General features: G+C 41.4%; 1 protein-coding gene across 1 annotated transcript in view; it reads right to left on the bottom strand.

The window, feature by feature from the left end:
- anos1b (anosmin 1b) overlaps positions 1-22,941 on the bottom strand; it is a 48,510-nt gene that overhangs the window by 6,429 nt on the left and 19,140 nt on the right. Inside the window, exons 3-9 of the mRNA XM_074634872.1 lie at positions 13,999-14,061; positions 13,097-13,304; positions 11,670-11,854; positions 8,764-8,893; positions 6,198-6,291; positions 5,443-5,680; positions 606-744 (exon numbers count right to left, since the gene is read on the bottom strand). Of these exons, the coding sequence (XP_074490973.1) occupies positions 606-744; positions 5,443-5,680; positions 6,198-6,291; positions 8,764-8,893; positions 11,670-11,854; positions 13,097-13,304; positions 13,999-14,061 (1,057 nt within the window). The remainder of the gene's footprint in view (positions 1-605; positions 745-5,442; positions 5,681-6,197; positions 6,292-8,763; positions 8,894-11,669; positions 11,855-13,096; positions 13,305-13,998; positions 14,062-22,941) is intronic.

The raw sequence follows: 22,941 nt of genomic DNA, 5'->3' as shown, positions 1-22,941 counted from the left end.
AGTAGATTGATAATGCCTTGTCACATAATGCCCTCAAAGTGAAACTCTGCAAGTCCTCAACCGGCTCTACAACATTGCAAAGGGCACCATTCATATGCATGCACCGCCTGCACTCCAGTGACACAGAGCCACCCAAAAACTGGCAAAACCTCAACCTTGCCCTTGGTGAGGGTAAAGGCAGAAGAATTGGCAGCGAGCCTGTAAATAGTGAAGCTGTCGTTTCATAACTTTGTATTAATTTAATAAATATACAAATATCAATTAGATGGTAATCTGCATGAGAAATAGAGAAAAAAAAAAAACTGCTATAAGAATCTGTTTATAGCGATCAATTTGACCTGGACGGACGTGATCGCTATAAGAGGTTTCCACTGTATTTACTAACGGCATAGCAAGTTCCTGAAATGTTTTAAAATGTGTGCTTCTATTTCAGGTTGCTAGGGGAGTCCTTAAGTGGCTGTATTGTTGCATCACGGTAACACAAACAGTACAGCTATAGTTTACACCACTTGAGCAAGACACCTTTGTCTACTGAGGATGGTATACAGTGTTACTGTCAAATAAACAAAGTATACCATGATGAGGAAGATGCTTTGTTTGTTTACCTGAATGAGTTATTGTGGTGAAGACAGTTTGAGCTCTGGGACTTTTCAGCCTCTTCTGACCCCAGTAGGCCACCGTCTGGACAGACAGGAAGTAGGAAGTAGCAGGCAGCAGACCCTGCAGCCACAGCTCACACTGCGCCTATAACACATTAAAGAGGGGGAACAAAGAAAGAGAAGTTTTCTTAGCCTTTGGGAACAGTGGTTATTGGCTACTTCTCAGTCTGTCATAATTCACTTTGACATGTTAGAATTTGACCGGGGTCTTGTAGAAATGGTACCAAATGAAAGACAAATAACGATGTATATAGTAGATTGATAATGCCTTGATGAACTTGTGTTCTTAAAGGGATAGTGATGTTTTGAAGTGGGGTTGTATGAAGTACTTATCCATAGACAGTGTACTACCTACAGTAGATGGCACGCCCCTAGTTTGGAGAAGCAGACAGTTACGAGTTACCACACGGAAACAAAGCAATGCACTGCTGTGGACGGGGCCGGCAGCAAAATGTATTTTCGGCTCCTAAAAGCAAGGCCCAACTAAAAAAAATAAATATAACTTTAAGTGTACGCTATATTTAGAATATATTCACCTCTTTACCTTGCCGTCAGACCTTTCCGACGGGGAGCTGAAGCCGCTGTATCCGTCTATGCTCTCGCCAAAGCAACCAGACTCCATTGTAATTTCACCTCGCAGAACAGAGGAGTTGCTGGTCTACCGCTGCCTTGATCGGTTAGTTTGTTTGTGTTATTGTGTGACCTTGGTGAATCCGAAGTAATCAAAGTCCCACAATAACACAAACAAACTAACTGATCGAGGCAGCGGTAGACCAGCAACTCCTGTGCTCTGCGAGGTAAAATCACTGTTTTTTTCAATGGAGTCTGGTTGCTTGAGCGAGAGCATAGATAACGGCTTCAGCTCCCCGTCTGAAGCATAGATGTAGCCGTAAACCGGCGAAAATATTCTAAATACAGCGTACACTTAGACTGATGATGATTTTTTTCTAGGTGGCAAAAATACGTTTTGCTGAAGGCCCCGTCCACAGCGGTACATTGCTTTGCTTCCGTGCGGTAACTCCTGCCCTGCCAACCGCCATCTACTGTAGGCAATATGCTGACTATGGATAAGTACCTCATAAAACCCCGCTTCAAAACACCCAAAGTATCCCTTTAAATCCCAAACACCAACTCAGGATCACCACTATAGCCAGAGCAGTTACTGCCACCGTCTTCATCATCCTTACTGTCATCACAGTCCTCATCACCATCATACTGAGTGTTGTGTGTGTGCCCCACTATGTGACGGACAGTCCAGACCTGTTCTGCATTAGCCCGCTGTTTGACTGACAGCTCATTAACGGGCTCTTAGTCGATCAGGTCTGTCTGTCTGCGTGGGTTTGAGCTAGTCACAACAAAGAGATGCTTGCATGATAACAAGTGTGTGTCCGTGTGGTTCTGTACGTGCGCACACTTAAGACAGAATGAGAAGCACGTTAAAAGCAGTTTCTTGGTGACCTGCAGACAAAGTGGGGTTGAAGTATTTCCATTACGCTCAAGATAGACAAAACATATGGCCTGTACAGCTGCATGTATGTGTGTGTGTTTGTGAAACAGAGTGAGCGAGAGAAGCCTGGATTTCTATTTTGGTGCATAATGTCAGTGAACATTATATATAAGAGGCCGATGTATATTTAAAAGCACTGATTCAGCAAGTTTTTTTTTTTCCATGTTTGAATACTTCCTCCTTTTACTTCAGGTTTAACGCTAAATCCCTCCAGTCCTGCATAAATTCCTGACTGACAGGATACATGTTTTATACACATCTAGGGAATGTACCATCATGTGGTAATGGAGAGCAAAAATGCTTTCATATGAAAACTATTTTACACAGCATAGAAATGTTGTTCTGGTCCCTACCTACAGTACCTGTTGTGATGCTGCTGTCTCTCTGTGTGTGTCTAGATGCAGCTGCAAGTAGGAAACACTAGTTAAGGGGCCTCATTTAAATTCCAGGCCTCCCAGCGAAGCAGAACAGAGGACCAGACTAGAGATAAATGGCTCCACCAGGCTCAGTCTGGGATCGCCATCACTACTTAGGTCCATATGAGTGTGTGCTCACATTAAAACCTCCAAACTTTGATGTTCATGGTTTTAATTCAGTTGTATCTTCTCTTGAAATGAGCACTCGCATTAGAGTTGGACGACTAAGTGGGTCTAAAGCTGAAGGATCCTATGCAAAGAGTACTGTCCGAAGAAAACATTTTCAGTTACTACACAGGCAATCATAATTGTTGCGTCAAAGCTGCGTTGTTTACTGTGATTATGGGCATTTTGGCGCTGCTGACTTATTACATCACCATCACGCCTATAATCATGCTAGTAAAATCCACCCTCTTGACTGTTATTGCAGCATTAAATATAATTTCAGAAATACAGCAAGAAACCTGTTGCATTTCTTAAGAAGTTACTCTTTGAATTGAGCAACAATGAGACAGCAATGGTTCACTATCTTTGTCTAATGCTTGTTATCACATTTACATGTTGTGAATGAATGAATAATCATCTAAACATCAGTCATATAACTCTACCTTTGCACAGATTTACTTCTATGCTAACTGAACACTCACTAATGCCCTTGTGCTGTAACGGCTGGCATGATGTCAGTACATTCCCAGATGCTTTGACTTGAGTTAAAACATGTTATCCAAATGCAGGAAAAGCCGCTTCTCTCTGTTGTCAGTCAATCTAGAGTTGTCATGTTATTTCACCACCGTGAAGCCAGACCTGCACGTTGTCATAGCACACTAACAAGGTTATGTCTCGTGAAGATAATGGTATGTCTATGTCTGAAGACAATATTGCACTTTCAGTTCCACAACGTAAAATGCACAAAACGTCTGCAAAAGTAAGGGAAAGCGTGCCAAACAGTGATTTCAGGGTGAATACATCAAAACCATATCTAAAGTAGTGCACATGTAAAAAAATATTTAGGTGAATATATCATGCAACATCAGAACATATAAAAAACTTTCTTTAAAAGGTTTAATAAACTTTGGTGGCAGGCAAGTTTCAAGTTTTAAGTATGCAGATTAAACAATACGCACCTAATTTTTGCTCATTACATAAATCCTAAAGCTTAATTGAGATGTCTGAGCAGTTCCGCTAGGCATCCTAATTCTGACTTGTAGGCTTTTTTACTGACCAGAGGTTGTTCAGCAGGTCATTCTTCAGTTTGAGGTAATCATTTAAAGGGGTAGTTTGGGTATTTTGAAGTGGGGTTGTATGAGGTATTTATCCATAGTCAGTGTATTACCTACAGTTGATGACGGTCGGCACGCCCCCAGTGTGGAGAAGCAGACAGGAGTTAACGTAGGGAACCAAAGCAATGTACTGCTTTGGATGGGGCCGGCAGCAAAATGTATTTTAGAACAGCAACTCTCGTGTTCTGCGAGGTAAAATTGCTGTTTTTTTCAATGGAGTCTGGTTGCTTTGGCGAGAGCATAGATAACAGCTTCAGTTCCCCGTCAAAAACCTAGACTGTATAGCTGTCTCACAGCAAGGTAAGCCGGCGAATATACTCTAAATTACACACTTAAACTGATATTGATTTTTTTAGGTGGCTAAAATACATTTTGCTCCACCGTCCACAGCAGTACATTACTTTGGTTCCATTCGGTAACTCCTGTCTGTAATACACTGACTATGATATGTATCTCATACAACCCCACTTCAAAACACCCAAACTATCTAACTAACATTAAGAATGAATATAAAGGAGTGTTAAATGCGAGTATCATCCGTTCCTATGGTGTGTGTTGTTTTCCTATTCACTTGTGTGATGCTGTACCTCAAACATACAAGTTGCTATATGTGGTTATATTAAATTAGTTTGCACCACCACTTGCATACAGAAGCTGTTTACAGAACCTGTTCTGTTTGAGCACTGCAGAGGCCTGTAAAATCACTGCAGTAATCACAACCAGGAGACAACAAGGAATGTATGTGTGTGAGTGAGTGGTGCATGGGTTTACAGCTCCAGTAAAATCTCTCAGGTGCAGCTATATAGATCTTGTGTGTTTGTGAGTGGAGACTTTTTGCCTGGTATTCACTTCAAAGGGCAGTTTTAGGGTTAAAACTTGGTTTTAGAGTTAAAGAAATAGTTCAGCATTTTGCTTAATAGTATTCGCTTATTCGCTTTCTTGCCAAGAATTAGATGAGAATATCTCTTTTCTTGGCCTGCAGTCTTATTGTCACCGTGCGGTTGCCAGGAAACCAGTGGAGCCTCCATAAAGTCAATGCTCCTGGCCAAGATATAGTCCAGCACATAACCCCCCGTAAGACCACAACGTGCCATTTTTACACTTTAGTTTTTGTACAGATTTATAAATGAGATATAACTCGTTGATTAGTGAGCTTTAGATGTGCTGGTAGGCAGATTTTCTTACCTTTGGACACAGCCAAACAAGTTCCCACCTGCTTCCAATCTTTAAGATAAGCTTACTGTCTCCTGGCTGTAGCTTCATATTTATCATACAGACATGAGAGTGGTATCAATCTTCGAACACTTGGCAAGAACATGAATATGCCTGTTTCCCAGAATGTTGAACTGTTCTTTCAAGGTTAGAATGTGCTGAGAAATACCACATATGAATGGGATATTATGTAGGCCTATATCATATAATCAATGTGTTCATATGTGTGCGTTTCTGATGGGAAAGGATTGCACAGAATAGAGACAACAATGAAATTGGGATAATAATAATAATAATAAAATAAATAACAGTTAAATCACCATATTCTTTCATTTAGTGTAATTAAGTTTATAAAAATGTTCCCTTACCCCTTGAGTCACTCTGCTGTTGCTCTCCTTTTTACCCTGGTCTGGTGTGCGCGAGTGTGTATGACGCGTGTGCATGTTATTATGCACTGTATGTGTGTGTGAATGCAGCGTGTGTTTGTGTGCAGTGTGTGCATGTCGAGACATCCAGGTGACTCTGTAGTTGTGGACTGGCAGGTCTCCCTCTCTGGGGGGCTCCCAGCGTAATAAGACCGCCGTCGTGACCCCACTGCCCCCCAACCTGAGGAGAGAAGTCAAACAACATCACAACATGGATGTAAACAAATTTGTGGTAATAGAGTAGAATGAAAGGCACTTCCGTCCACGTAAATGTTTATGAACAAGTTACATTGAGTGGCAGTAAAATAGATGCAATATTTGTTTGTCATCTGCTTTCAATGTTGGGTTTCATTTCATCTTTTCTTTGTATGTGCAGCCAATTTATCATCTTATCTAACAGAAGCTTAAATTTAAGTCCTCACCTCTGTTATTAAATGTTTTATTGGAATATTGCTGCTGATCCAAGACATGGTCTGAACTTCATATGACCTTGTTTAGCATTACAGCACACAAATAGAAGACACTGCAATATATGATTGGAAGGAGGTCAAGGATGAACTGTAATTTGCGCACCACATTTTATGACTGATTGCCCACAACGGCAGCCTGCAGTCCAGAAAGGATTCACGGCAACTAACCCAGCAAGGAAAATAGCAAAGACATTTATGTATCTAATCATATTTCATCTATTGAGATACCTTTCTGTGAGCTGGGTCGCTGGTTGTGAACCCGTCCAATCTAGAGTTTGGTTGCTCACTCTGACATTTATTGGAGGTTCTGGAGGTGACGGGTCTGCAGAGAGAGAAAACAGCTGTCAGGAGAGATGGCAGAAATAGAAAGATGAAAGATGAAAGATGAAAGATGGATACAACAGCTTCAGTTCCCCGTCGGAAAGGGCTGTCTAACGGCAAGGTAAAGCGGTAAAAATATTCTAAATATAATCTATATAGTACACTTCAACTGATATTGATTTTTTTTAGGTGGGCCTTTCTTTTAGGTGGCTAAAAAACATTTTGCTGCAGGCCCCGTTGATTTGGTTCCGTGCAGTAATTCTTGTCTGCTTTTCCAAACTGGGGGTGTGCCAATCGTCATCTAATGTAGGTAATACACTGACTATGGATAAGTACCTCATACAACCCCACTGTAAAATACCCAAATTATCCCTTTAACTCAGAGCTCCTTTCAAGGGGATTTGGCAGGTAGACAGTCAGAGGGCATTGTTCAGAGAGATTGCAGTTAATAAATCAAAATGAAACTGTAAAAGAGGAGAAGACGTCCCCTGTGAAAATCACACCCTGGACATGTTTGTTCCTACTGCCCCAGTGGCGAGGAAGCATATATGAAGATTTAGTGACTAATTGGGGTTAAGATTGTGAATTTCCACAAAGCAGCGGCCGTTCACCAGCTTGACTGAATTGTCTAATACCTCGATGTTTAATGTGCTGCAGCAAAGCAAAATAAAAAAAGTCATTCTGGGGGGAAAAGGCTAATTTCCTCTTGGTCTCATTCAAGTCTACAAAGCCAATTAGATTTACAGCATCAAAGGTGAGCGATACTGGAGAAGCCTGAAGCTTCCCCTTTCAGTAGCTACCACAACACAGACCAAAGGCGACCACCACTCACCGTCACTGTTTGCCTCCAAAATTAAATCCTGAGGTCGCTGCTCTTTCAACACCGGCTCTGTATCTCATTAGAAACTCAAACCCAAATCCTGTATTTGATTAAAACTACAAAATGTATCTGATTAGAACTACATCCCCCATGGCAGGCCTCCCACAGGCTCCGGGCTGTGTTTGGCTGACCCAGATGCAGAGATCAAAGTTAGGGCAGCATATTAGGGCTGCAAAACCTGGCCTGCGTGTGGTTTTTCTTTGGAATAGGCAGAGTGTATCTCTGCCAGCGGTAATTTCTAGATCAGAACCAAAACACACTGAGGCCTTTTTCTCTGTGTGTGTCTTTCTCAATCAGTGGATTTCAGTCCATTGTTTCATAAGATGAAGACATCAAGATGAGTTCTCTGAACCAGACATTCCCTTGTAATTACAGCTGGCAGGTACTGTGCAACCCTAATATCTGAATGAACAGGGAAAGGGGATTTTCATATTCTCTTTCTGGTTAGCATAAGGTCACAGTGGAGGAACTCCAACCGTCCTGACATCTGCCAGCTTCCTGATTTGTGACCTCTGACCTCCAGCCCCTGACTAATCAGACTAATGAACTGGAAACACAAGACTCTGACTCCTTTGAATGTTTAAAGTGTGTGTCTTTAACCTTTAACCCTGGCCTTCAAAATACATACACATACAATGGCACACATACACACATTTTAACAACTTATTTATGTCCGCATAGGGAAAAACAATACAAGGACACAAATATTAAAGGTGCCGTAGAATACATTCACAAAATCTTGGACCGGTGACACAGGTCTTTAGAAAAAAAGAAAGCGAATAAGAGTATTTACCAAATGCCTTATTCCTTTAATGCGTTGATGGGCCAACAGTAGCTACCAGAGAAGTTCCACTACACCGTGTACACAGGTTGTATATTCTCTAAACTTTATTACATGGGCAATTCTACTATTTGGTGTTTCGTTGAAGGCGGTGGAAAATGCTATCTCAGACACCTCTTCGTAATCTCCCATAAGTGCTCAACTGATAAAGAACTTTTTTCCATAGCTCGGTCCAACCTGAAGTCATTATTCACATACAAACATGCTCTAGCCAATCCCGGCAGGGGATTCATATCACTAGCCAATCCTGGCACAGCACCAATATGACCTAAGTCTGCTAAGCATTAGAGCTAGGACCTCCTACAGTGGATGTGTGTGTGTCTACTTTCTCCCTGTCTTGCTGACCCACAATAGCAATTTGGCACTAAACCAACTGAATGAGTATGTGTATTGTAAATGTGTGTGTGAATATGTGCATGTGCAGTTGTGTATTTTCTGTTTCCTGTCCGTGTTTTATAGACTGCCTGTTTTCCTGCTCTGAGTACCTTATCCATCAACTCTGAGTGAAAGAGTGAGAAAGACCAGGGATGGAGAGGAAATGTTCTGACTTCCCCTCAGAGAGGTGTAATATCTTTCATAAAATTACGCAAATGGAATCTGTGATTTGCTCAGTGTCTCATGGCAGAGTATCAAAATTCAACAGATAGGTTACGGAAACATGCGGGAGGATTCATCGCTCTCTGCGGGAGGATTCATCGCTCTCTGCGGGACTCTCGTAAAGAACATGAGAGCATGTGTTTGGACTGTATTACCTCTACTGGAGATGTAGTGTTTGCTGGGTGTGGTGAAGCCTCTGCTGCCGTGGCTGTTGATGGCTGCTACTCTGAACTGGTACCAGCGCTGAGGTCTCAAATCTGACAGAACCACATCTTCAGAAAGGGTCTAAAAATACAAAAACATCACATATAACAATGAACAGGTGCATGAAAGAGAAAAACTTTTGTTCAACAGTCGCATTACTTTTCTTCATCTCACAGATACAATTATATATATATGATTCATGACATGTAAAGGGACTGTTTGTAACTTCTTACACGTATAAATCAATCCGGGTCGGAATCCCATGCGCTCTCACGTGTGGCTACGCTGTTCAGACAAGACTCCAACACAAACTACACAGAAGCACCAAAACCGCAAAGTTATATCTAGTGAAGTCCGTCTTGCAAAACAGTGTTGGCCGCGGTCAGAGACCGTAGCTTTGGTCTCCAGGGCCGGAGTCTGCTGTACTCTGCTCCTCTGCCTGCCTGCTTGCCTTCAGTCACACATTGCGCTCGTTCTAGCTATTTCGCTCCACTCTAACGAGCATGCGCGCACAGAAGTGTTAGTTTAGCTCTGAGAATGACTAGTGAATGTACAGTGGATGTTTGTACAGACCAACAGAGATTTCCCAAGTCTTGTGAAGTGACGGGGCTCCGCAGCGAGAAAAGTTATTGCGTCCGACCAAATCTCCGGTGTCTCCCTGTTCCCTCCGGCCGCGGTCGGGAGGCTGAGGCAGGAAAAGCCAACACTAGGATCAGCAGTGATTCATGGAGAGACCTTCGTCTGGTCAGCTAACCTTACTGCCAAGCAGGTGAAATATAGAGTGATATTGTGGTTTTAGCTGACGTGTATCGCCTCACTATGTTGAGTGATGCTCGTTCATGGCTATGTAGAGCGAGCACAAGCAGGAGCCCAACGCTGACTTTTGTTGACTTAACGGCCACAGGTGTCGCTGTTAACAAGCATTTCTAATTCTTACAAACAGTCCCTTTAAAGAGTAACATCCCTTGAAAATGACAGTTTTTGCTGACCTCCAGTGGTTTCACTTCTAACTTTACTAAAGTGATGTACAGGCCTACTCCAAGACACTGTAGTAGGATCACAACCATCAGTGATGCTGGGTGTGGTCACAGGTAAAACAGGATTTTCAACAAGAGAAGGCAGCAAAACATTGTTTTTCAGCCTCGTGTAAAGTTGCTCTTTAAAAACAAGTCTCACTGATGTTTTTTTGATAATGTTGTTCATTTTTAAAACAAAGTGATTATTAATATACAATATCTTTGAGGGTAAGATACAGAAAATATTGATCCTCAGGTGACAAAAACTTTTTTCACCTTTAAATCTTTAAAGGAATAATACGCTGGTTTGCTTTCTTGGTGAGAGTTATGAGAAGATTGATACTCCTTTCATGTCCGTCCATATCTGTCCTGGCTACAGCCAGGTCCTGATTAGCTTATCTTAGCATAAGACCAGAAACAGCTAACCTGGCTCTGTCCAACAGCAACAAAACCACAGCACCTTTAAAGCTCTTTAATTAACAAGTTACATCTAGTTTGTTTAAGCTGTACAAACAGAAGTGTACCGGACTATTTCTTGGAAGTGACTGCGTCCAGCTGAGAAATATAAGGCTACGGATACAGATTAAACAAACAAGGTGTAACTTATTAAAAAGAGCTTTAGAGGTGTTGGTAGGCAGATTTTCTCGCCTGTGGACGGAGCCATGTCAGCTGTTTTCCTGTGTTTCCAGTCTTTGTGCGAAGTTAAGCTAACTGGCTGCTGATAGAAACTTCATATTTAGCGTACAGACATGAGAGTGTTATTAATTTCCTCATGTAACTCTCGGCAAGTAAGCAAATTTATATATTTCCCAAAGTGTCAAACTATTCATTAAACATGATTCCAGGTCCTACAAGTTTTTGATACTGAAATCACGATTACTTTGATTTTCTTAATCATAACTAGAAACAGCTCACTTCAATCCAAGCCCACTTTGGCCAGAAATGTTCCGTCATCCCTCACAAATCCATACTATATCTTCTTTCAAAAACATGACAGAGCCCTGTGTACTTTTAGACATCTAAGTTTCACAAGTTAATGAGGTGGAAAGTCAGATGAGCACAGTCGGATTGGAATTCCATCTGATAATAGTGAAATTAAACGATTTGCCAAAATTATGGTTCAAATTGCTAAAGATTCACATGTTTTGTCTCCCTGACAGTGCAAATGTAATCAACTGCTCAAAGTCTACTCATACACACACACACACACACACAGACACGAGCTGCCATCTATTTAAGTCTATAATGAGCGTTCAGTCATTCAGAGTCAGCCGGTGGAACGACTGTGGCTGCCTGTGGTTCCTTTTTAAGCTCTGCTTATTTACCTAACCTCACACAGGCACACACACATGGACGTACAGTGCATTGCACACACACACTCGCTCATACGCACACACAGAAATACGGTTTACCCTGGCAGAATGGGAGTCTGGCTGGGGTGGAGAGGTTTAGACAGCAAGGCAGCAGACTGATGAGGTGGAAACAGAGTCTAACATCCATCTCCATAGCTGAGAAGTTTCATCATTCGAGGCAAATTGAGAGTTATGAGTTAAAGATATGTTACAAACTTTGTGGCGCTGTTCCACTGTTAAAGGTACAGGGAGACATTTTTACAGCTTCAATGCCCATGTGCCGTGTTGTTACATGCTACCAGCGTCCCTTCATCAATATTTCAACAGCTAATATCCCCCAGTAATGTAGAGAGGGTGATATTAACATAACGATGCTGTATATCTTCAAATATGAAAAGATGACTCACAAAATTGAATTTCTTTATGATTTCATTATCTCAAACCTTCTAATCCTCAATATAAAGACCCGGGTTGAAAGGTGAGAGTTACCATGGCAACAGTAGTCCATGGAGAGGCATGGTCTTCACTTGGATGAATCCCGACGTTCCAGCGGGACTGGAGCATGTAAACCACCGGCTCCACGCTGACGTTGAACTTTGACACCCACACCACCTTCATCTGACCCTCGGAGTCTTCCGCGAAGCTCATCTCTCTGCGAGGCTTCAGAGGAACACCTGGAGGAAATGATTACATTATTATATTTAAAAGGGAAAACAGGAAAGTGATTTTCCTATTTGAAAGACATTTACATAACATCAAATAACACAAAGAAGTGATTGTGAGATTGATGGTCTGAGGATAGATGTTGTACAGATTGTGACTTTTGTGATTTGACAACAACTTCCGACATAGTGACACTAGGAACAGCAGGTGGTACATTGACAAGCTTCACAGGATGTCTCAAACGCCATCATATCTAATTGTTATAGAGAATAGGGTATATAATAGCTGAGTCTTTAAGAGAGTTGGAATGAAAACATCCTAAATACACATTTAGGTGTTTATTTTACTACTTTGTCTATTTGTGTCAGTAGATTTCTACTAAATTCACCAAAAGTTACTGTTACATAATACCTCATGTGCATATTTAAACAAAACAATTCAGAAAACTTATATTACAAAAAATAATTGTCTTAATGTCAGTAATTAATTGAGGAGGTTTCATGGCGATATCTATCAGTTAAATTTTTTACCCTATTCACCTGTAGTGTCTCCCCTTAAAAATCATAAATAAAAAGTAGGATGATCCCTTCAGGCAGCAAATATTATTGACTAATATTCACTTAAAAGGATTTGATCCGTGGTTTTAAAGTTTGCAGCTAAAAAAAAAAAGACAAAATTGGTAAAGCAAAAATATATCCATCACTCAAACAATATGTTTTTGTGTTTAATTATTATGGCTGCTCAATCTTCATTACAGAGGCGTCTGAGGCAGTTTGTACTCCTGACTACTGTAACTCCACGCAGACTTGAGCTGGAGCTTTAAAACCACGGCGGGGCCGTCTGGGACCTCAGATGCAGTCAAGCAGGCGGTATTTAAGGATCTTTATTACATTAAATTACATTTCACTCATTTGGCAGACACGTTTAACCAAAGAAACTCACAACAAGTACATTTAAACACCATGGGAACAAGAGCTAGATGTCATCAAATATAGGAAGAAACAACTAACAGCATGTTCAGTGTTATGAGTAACAAGCACAGGTGGCAATGATAGCATATCAGCTAACAGAGATCCTTTTTTAAAGGCTGCTTAACCAATGATCAAAATCAGTATCATTACTTTTAATCAGCACAGTAACATGCTTATTGAAACAATAAAAAACAATTATTCAAACATTTTTCTCCCTCCATCAGTGCAGCATCCTCTTATCATAAAGCCCACAAGCTGTTACAAACAACCTGCTTTCTTTACCTTTATATAGATTGGCGGCGGCTTGGCAAGTGTGTCCACAGCCATTGGAACAGCATTTCCTGGGGGAGGGACAATGCTGGTCTGACGAGCAGCTCTCCACGCAGGCTGCAGCGAATCCGGTGGCTCGCTGAGGTGGAGGGCAGTCCCCCTGGCGAGATGACCTCAGAGAGGTCAGAAACTCCCTGCTCGTCACACACTCTGTCTGCTTCTGAGGGAAAGAACAGGGGGGAATTGTTATTACTACAGTTGACACATAACGGAAATAATACGTAATATATAAACACACATGTGAGGGTAGAAAAACACACAGCAGACGTGGAAGTGTTTCCTTTGGTAAACTCCTACTGACTCTTTGAAGGCAGCCCTTGAGATCTGGTCTGAAAGGGGGTTTGTGTGTGTATGTGCGTGTATGTGTGTGTGTGCGTGCACATGGCTGCAGATCACCAAAATGTAAACACAAGCTTTAGCTAATAGCTCCGAATTACCCTGTGTTCCCAACCAGTCAGCCAGTCAGCCATTCAGACAGTAACATGCTTCAGCTATTGTGATGAAAAACTAATCTGAAGACCACAGCGACTGGCTTTTACAAATAATCATTTAGGGCCACACGCACACAAAATATATACACATATAACTGCTGCACACTCTCACATTATGTATACATTTAAAAGCTCACAAACATGTTATTCACACATAAGCTTGCATAAACACACACAGGAATGTTCATTCATGGCGTACACAGTCAGAAAAAAGCTTCATGATGCCAACAAAAGCAAGTTTCTGGTGCAGGAGTGACACAACCACCAAGGGTGTTGTGTCTCACACACACACACACACACACACACACACACACACACACACACACACACAGTCATACACTATGAGCTCTCTTTCCGTCTTACCTCACAGGACTTCGGAGAAAGCACTTTCCTGGTTTCCCACAGTTCTTTGCATGGCTGAAGACACTATACATAAACAAACACATAGAAATGAACAAATATGAGGCTTTAGGAACAAGAAAGGGGATCACCGTCTTAAAGCAGCAGCAGGTAGAAATGGAGCAAATGTGATTTTAAAAAAAGTTATTTTTATGAAACGGTCACTATATCCTGCCAGTAGTGCATGAGACAGATAATCTGAAGCAAAATCATGTGCTTCTGTGTCCTCCGGTGTCGTCTGGTGCTCCTAATGGCATCTGCAAGATTTCACAGACCGGAGGAAAACAACCAATCAGAGCTGATCTGGAGTCTGCCGTCTCTGAGCAGCTGTCAATCACTCGCAAACTCAAACTAGGCAGCGCTGATCACATATGAATCAATATTCTGTTACTGTAATGCCTATTTCTTGCCTCAGCCATTTTGTGATCAGTTGAGGAAATACCAAAGCCACTGTCAAGCAAGCAGCTTGTGGAAGACTCCGGTGACGAGCAATGAGTGCACAAGCAGAGTGTATGAAATTAGTGGACGGGCTTATTACAGTCCTGCAACAGCAACAGATACCAGATTTTTCTTTCTTTTTTCAGAGCATTTGATTTATTGATTGGTGTCGGGATGTAATGGAAATCTCAACAAATACAACAAAAAATTTATTTGAACAGAACTACCAATCCTAACTTTAACGGCCACTTTCGAGAGTGGTATTCATCTAACTCTCCACCAGAAAGTGAAAGTAAGCGAATTTCCGAAAATGTCTATTCCTTTTAATAGCTGAGGTTTGAAGAAAAACAAGAAAGAAAAGTGTTTGAACAAGGATAAATGACAATGTGTCAGAGGGTTTTAGCATTTGCAGAGCTCTCAGGGCTTAAGCAGGTAGGGAACACACACACTCATAAAGCACATATGCACACACTCATCTGGTTTGCCACCTCAGTGAACTGGTGAATGATGGCTCTTACCAAATTAAAACCAGACAACATATAAAAACTGTGGTTTCACCCCCAACCTCCACCCCTCCTCCTCTCTCTCTCACTCCCTCTGTCTGTCTCCCTCAGCTCCCCGGTGTGCCTGGCTTCAATCATTTCTCCAATTTATTCCATCTCACTGATTCCAGGGGAACAAACAGGATCAACAAAAAGCAATAAAAACTTCATCTTTTTTACAAATAAGTAGCTACTGTTGGATGAAAAACTGTTCTCCAGAACCCCAGCAGTTTTAAATAGGCTCATTTGCAGACTAACTATGAGTACTTTTAGGGTTATCATCACTTGAGCATTGCATTAAAGACCATGTACACTTCCATTTCATGTATAAAACAAAGGACAGACACTACATAGTAGCATGTCACTGGGATTCATACAGCATCAGCAAACCAGAGCCAGCGAATCCACATGTGCTGGTTTCTTAACCTATGGGACATAAAATGCAGTCTCAGCGTGAAGCCTGATAGCTGTTTAATGTTGTACAGTCGGCTCATTTCATTCTAGTCATGGAAGAAAAAGTTTGTGTTAGCATAAAGTGATACTCCACCCCAAAGTCTCCCTATTGACTATTAAACACTCTTGCTCTGTACGCTTGAAATGTGGCAGTAAAATTGTTGTAGTTTGCTTCTCCGCAGGGCTGTAGTCAGTTAGACTGATGTAGGTTAAAATGGATTCCAATAGTGACAATAAAAATCTAAATATCAACAGAAATGACTTAAAGTCCCTCTTCGCTGTCCATATGTATGTCCACACTAGGTTCCAAACACTATCTTATGTTTTTTTTTTATGATTTTATAACTTTAAAAGGGACTGTTTGTAACTTCTTACACGTATAAATCAATCCTGGTTGGTGTCCCATGCGCGCTCGTGTGTGGCTACGCTGTTCAGACTCAGACTCCAACACAAACTACACGGAAGCACCAAAACCGCAAAGTTATATCTAGTAAAGCCCGTCTTGCAAAACAGTGTTGGCCGCGGTCGGAGGACAGACGGGGAGAAAATAATCATGTTTTGCAGCCTAGTATTTTTGGGTGTGGTTGGAGGGTATTTATTATTATCATTATTAGTATTTAATTTTATTTTATTTTCAATTCATGTTTTTTTTCAATTATGCATTTTTTTGTAAATCATTTCCAATGCATAATTTTTAAACAAAAAAAATGTTGCTTTTCAGGAGACTTGATGCACATTCATTTGTTAAGTTTACCAGTGTGTGGTCTTTCAAAGGTAACAATCATTGCAGGTGTTTTGAGACCTGTTCCTTTGGGCATCACACCCAGTCTAGGTGGCCGTGGTATTGAGAAGATGGCAAAACAGCCACTCCATGCATGTTAGACGGCCTATCTCCTGCTCACTGATAAACATGTATAGTTTTGCAAAAATATGACTGAACAGCCTCAATGATGCAATGACACTGCACTTTAGAAGTTTCTATGGACTTGTCACAATTGAATCCATTAAAACTGCCGTAAAACAAATTACAAGCCTTTTACAGCTACCTTTGAAGCCTTTGTCCACAAAAGACACATTTTGAGAGTGTGATGTGTTTCTTCAAGGAGCTCTCGTGGGTCTCTTCACTCGACCATGTGCTGCTCAGGTTGTCAAAATCTCCCCAAAAACACCTCACACACAACCCAACCAACCAACACATGCGCACCACTCTATCTTGCATCCAAACCCAGCCTGCTCTGTACTCCCCCCTCTCCTCCTTTGCTGCCACTTTGATCAGTTACAGACACGTTTAATTTTTTATACCCTCCCCTGTTCCTCGTCTCTTCCCATAATCCTCTGTTCTTTTTGTCTCCTGTCTTCACATTATCACTCCTCTTCTTCTCCTCCCTGACCTCTCATCATCTCTGTGCTGCCTTTCTCAACATCCTTCCTCCTCCGCCTCTCCCTGTCCTCCAGTGTTGTTTACCTCTTTTAATAGAGGGCATGTGGGGCATCCCTGTGAAATAGAAGAGCGCTGACCATGTAATCACAATGTCACAGGTTTGAGTCCTTGTCCTGCCATTGTCTCTACTATACGGCATCTATCAAAAGCAAAAATGCCCCCAAAACTAGATAACTAAACACATCCATCCATCATATTTTAGATGAATACTAATTCTTGCAAACACCAATAATAGTAATAATTGCTCTTCTTGTGATTTTTATAAAAGATATATTCCCCCACTGTAATTTGAATATTCACCCTGAAACTGTACTTTTTTTAGTTTACACCCTGCACTCAGTACCCCCGACAGTGTGACAACATGGCACACTCCGTGAAAAGGACCCGCTCTCTATATGGGCTCATTTTAAGCTAACGAAAACACAATGATTCTTAGTTTCAGGTGATAATGAAAACATAGTTATGGATGTTATATTCCATTTCTGCAAATAGATTCCCCGATATGTTACACACTGTTCCTTTAAGTAAATAAGTAAATGTGAGTATCTATTATTTCACAATCGTATAATAGTACAGTAGGAAGAGAAAAACAAGAGAGGTGGGAAAGACGGAGTCGAGGCAAATGGATTTAAGCTGAAAACACTGGTGGTATGTACGCGGTAACACCTTACACTCTCAAATATCACTTGGATGTTGTAAATCACAGAAAAGTACACACACTGTATTTGTGTAAGATGAGCTGAGAGGCGAACGGACACTTTTGGCCTTGAAGGCGACATGATGAGTTATGTGTGTGAGAGAGATCGGTGGATACAGCGGAGGTCAGAGGTCAGAGATGTTACAGTTTAACACACCAACACACTGTAACAACAGAGCCTAGATTAATGGCCGTGTATGTGTCTGTTTGTGTGCACAGTTTGCATGGGAGCTCCTCAGATATCTGTGTAATAATTAATCACACACACACATACACACACACACACACACACACACACACACCTTGTCTCTCAGCCCTCCTCTGGCCTCTCCTGCTGTTTTATGGCCTCACCTGCCACGATAGAGGGATGACAGCCACACTCAGCGAGAGGGAGGAGAGGAAATGGGAGCGGGAGGGGAGGAGAGATGTGGTTTCAGAGTGGATATGGAGGGGGGGGGGAGGTGAGTGTCAGTTGAAAAGGAGAGAAGAGATGAAAGACAAATAGTGAAACAGGTCCAGAGAAAAGGGAGAGAGAAGGAGAGACAAAGAAAGACAGCCACAGACCAGATGTGCTCTCTCTCCATATACAGTCACCGGTTCAGTGGGTGCAATGTGAAAAACTATTTATGGTCATTTATGTGTTCAGCTTGTCATCAGTTGTTCAGAGTCTATTTTATATTTCCTACCATACAGTACATAAGTGGCATTGGGTATCATTTAACATGTTTCTATACTATTCCTTTAGTTTTCTCTTGCAGTCTCTTCACATAGTCTGCCATGTTTCAACAGTAGCCCAGAACAGACAAACCAAACACTGTTAACTTGTCCAGCTTGGGCCGACTCGCTGCCGTCGCCACAGCTCTTTCTCTCTCTCTCGCTTCGACACTCACTTCTCACGTATACACATATTATACGCACTGGCTTTGCTATTCTCCAAATGACATATGCTACTACAACAACAACAACTGGCTCTAGATGGGGACATTTGCATTTTTGCGATGGCCACCGTAGTTCTTCTACACGCTTGTCACACAGGAGAGGCTTCAGTTGGTTGCAATGTGCAACCTCACCGCGAGATACTGCCAGATCCTACACACTGCTCCTTTAAGGATGGAAGAAAGCCAACCAGCTATGAGATGAATTGTGACCATAAAAACAAATGATAGATAAACCTGCTTCCAACAACAGGATGTTTCTTCTACTATAAAAGATTCTCTCATTCACCTTCTTAAAAACAGAAAATAACTTGAAAGTGATTTTCCATCAGCTTTTCTCATCTTCCACCAGCAGCTGTTTTGAGAGCCTGAATGCTCTGTTTGAAGAGAAGAATAGTATTTTCATCATGTTTTCTCCTGCAAAGCCATCCAGCAGATTTCCAGCGAAATCTGAACGGTGGCCCACAATGTAACACACAGTTCAGTGGTTGATGCAGACCCAGTGATGTCACATACGAACTTGAGGTTAAATGTGTAGTGAGAGAAGTAGAGGGCCACCCAAACAACAAACTGACAGGAGTGTAACAGTACAACCTTGTCTCCTACAACCTACCTTGTTCCCATACAACTAAACTGCATGCTCAATTACATTTTGAAGGAAACATATTTTGTCCTGGATTACGGTAGTCGTTTTAAACAGTTTTAAACAGTTTTAAACACGTGGTTAACATTGTAAATTGAAACAAAACAAAAAAGGCAACAAATGTACTTAGGTTTAGTAAAAAAAGCATCATGGTTTAAAATTACTATGAAAGTGAACGTTGACTTTCAGTTTCACACAAGACACAAAAAGTGGTCTCTTGGGGAAAAGTCCAGTGTTTGTTGACCCATCCACTGACCCTCCCACCCGCCAGTAGTGGACTTTCTTGCTTGTTACTGTATACTCGTTATTATACCATGCAACTTTCATTAACGGTTGCTCGATATACTATGTCACCTGCTCTGCGCATCGCTCATTGTACTACATCACTTGCTGCGGCTTTCCGTTGACTATTTGTGATGCGTCAAAGACAAACGTAATCCGCAACAAAATATGTTTTCCTCAAAATGTAATTGAGAATGCATCTTAGTTTTATGGAAATGTACTTTTTAGGAGACAGGGCTGAAATGTAAGGAAACAATAATAGTCTGTGACTAGTACTGTGAAAATATCTAATTGTAATTTTTCGGACTAAAATTGTGATTGTTATTGACATCCCAGTCTGTTTAGTATAGTATGTGAAATGTCATTTTGCAAAACTTGAGAGAAAAACTTACATTATGTGTTTCTAAATACTTCAGATTACAAAAAAAAATGCACAAGCAAATGTTTAATAACTCTGTGTGAATTTGAATTTAAATTGAATTTTTTCATGTTTTCTTTCATCATTTCACCTCTTCAATCTTAAGTTATTCTATAATGGTCACATAACACAGATTTATTAATGTTACAGTGCTACATTCAGATTTAATACTGCCATATGTAATGTACAATAGAAGAAAAAGAGCTTTGAGCAAGACGAGAATTGGCTCTGAACAAAACTAAATCTACATTACAATTTCCTGTTTTTCTCCCACAATATTAAAATTACAACATATTATATTTACAGGAAGCACATTTTTTCTAGACTATTTGAATATGCAACTGTGCTTATATGCTAATTGAGATTCTACAGAACATTTCAGGGGGCACAAACTCGCTTGTTTTATATTTTGAATATGCACACATACGCATACATGTGTACACACTCACACAGATACACACACTTCAGGCTTTGTGGTACGTGAGTGAAAAGTAGCGGAACAAATTCCACAAATCCCTTTGAAAAGCATGTTAGACTTTTGCCAGACCTTTCGGAAAAACATGTACAACAACCAGAGTTAACTTGAGTCGGCAGCTTGCGGGAGGAGAGGAGAGGAGAGGAACGGCTGGAGGAAAGAGAACAGAGGAGAAGAAATAGAGATCGGGAGGACGGTCAAAAAGACAAATGCTTTGAGATAGTTTGGTGGTTAACTTCCTCACCTCTCAAACCACATGTGCCCACAATAACCTCCTAATCCTGCCAGAGCTTTCTCTCTCTGTTTCCCCTCATCATTTTCTTTCTGTGCTTTCTCTCCGTCTAAAATAAAACTAGACTGGCTACTCTATTTTGGATGGAGAAAGGAAGGAAGTGCGGACAATAAAGAAATAGATGTGTTGGTGGCAACTGGCGCTCAAAATACTTTCCCTACATGAGGTTTATTGTTGTTGTTGTTGTTGTTGTAACTTTAAGATTAGCGCTTTCTAGAAGGCGAAAATCCCAAAACAGAATCAGTCAGGTTCAGACTCGAAAGCCTGATATACTGTATACTGTATATATATAAATGATATATTCCCTCAATGCCCTGCGAGAATGAGCTGGCATTTCTAACAATATTTTGACAGAACTGGCACTTATGGCCAAGTAGATGTAACATATCTCAACCAGACATCTTATTAAACTACTGGACAAGTCTGAACAGCAGAGGGAATGGAAATGACTGTGGGAAAAGGAGGCGAAAGAAAGCTTATACAGTCTAGCAAGCTGCTGTTTGCAGCTGTTGTACAGGGTTGAGTTGTTCTTTAAAATCTAATGAGGAGAGTGAGACGGGAGGACTGGCACACAGGGATGACTGTCTTTCCAACATATTCATCCTCCTGTCTTTCGATTATAATGTTGTGATTGTCGATTTCATTCTAAATCAACACTTGATTTGCAGCTGAGTGAGAAGCAACTGAGGTGAGAGTCAGCACCTCCAAGTCTACAGTGGAAAGAGAACGAATTGCTGCCCAACTAAAGAAGGTCAAATATCTTGGGATCTAAGTGAGGGTATGATGGAGCGTGTGTTCAAAGATTTATTGGTGCACACTGCAGTAGTGTAGGTGTTGCGTTGGACTGATGAAAAAGGTGAAACTGAGCCCGAAGACAAAGCTCTCACTTTACCCGCCGAACGTATGCTGCAACCACAGACTGTACATATAGATGGAGGACGCGTCTCCACTTCCTCCCACTGTACTAAAGTGAACCCAAAATATCCCGGATATGTATGCTGCTATCTTGAGAATTCAGAGTCTGCGCCGTAGTGATCAGTGGCTGGAATCGCAGTATTAAGGTCACCCGCCTGAACCAATCACGAGCCAAGCATGGCTTCACATTGTTAGCGTGAGCCACCTAGCTGCTAAATTAGCACCACGGAAGCCGTTTGGCTAGAAAAACAACAACCATAATATCTCCATAACTATATTTATGATCAAATTGACACATGTTCTATTACACAGACTCATGACGGTTATGTAAAGTTAAAGTTACATCTCCTCTCTCATACATTTTCCAAGCCTTGGGTTGTGCAACTACTTCACTCAGAGCTGTCAATCGCAGTTGCCAATCATGACATCTCACACCCTTTTTATAGCATCTAATAACTAATTAAACCCAAACTTATCAGAAAAATTAACATTTGAACATACATCAGCATGATAAGAACTACCTAAAATGACAGAAACCATCTTTGGGGAAAATGTATTGGACATGCACTTTGACTTTTTAGTTTGGCCCATGTCCCATCCACTAACATGGAGGGGGTGGGATTAATGAACTATACTGCAGCCAGCCACCAGGGGGCGATCCAGATGTTTTGGCTTCACTTTTGGGGAGCTGTCATGTCGTCCATCTTTATAAACAGTCTATGGTTGCAGCACTCACCTACGTTCATGAACTCTGACTAGAGATTGAGAGAACGAGATGGATACAAGCAGCTGAAGGAAGTTTTCTTCACAGCTGGTCTGGCCTCATGCTTAGAGACACCATCTGGACATGTCCCTATACAGTAGGCATATACCAAGCATGTGCAACTAGGAGGAAACCCCAAGGGAAACCAAGAAGACGATGAAGGGACAACATATCCCACTTGACCAGGGATTGCTTTAGCAACCACCTAAAAGAGCCCTACAACAACCCATTTACATCGCACAGCAGCTGGACTCCCGCGATGTCTTGAGATCAGGCGAGCATTGCGAAAACATATATCACACGAAAATCCATCTTGTCAGGCTTCAAGTAATGCGTTCACGTCCGGCCAGAGCACGGACTAATCAGCATCCTTCTGAAGAGGTTAGCAAAGCTGCAATAGCGTCAGTTATATCAGAGCTGGGGAGTATTTCCTCATTGAAAGAAGAGCAAAGGAACGGCACTGAAGGCTTTTCTCCATGGAAAAGATGTTTTCGCTCTTCTCCCGAGTGGCTTTGATAAGAGTTTGATTGACAGATTGTTCATCCAATCACCTGCCAAGTATTCTTTTGAAAGTGCCTGCCCTTTTCCAAACAGTTTCCAATGACGGCTTCTC

This window comes from Sebastes fasciatus, chromosome 5 (genome assembly GCF_043250625.1).
Source record: "Sebastes fasciatus isolate fSebFas1 chromosome 5, fSebFas1.pri, whole genome shotgun sequence".
Lineage (NCBI taxonomy): Eukaryota > Metazoa > Chordata > Actinopteri > Perciformes > Sebastidae > Sebastes > Sebastes fasciatus.
This window is presented reverse-complemented; position numbering and strand designations above follow the sequence as displayed.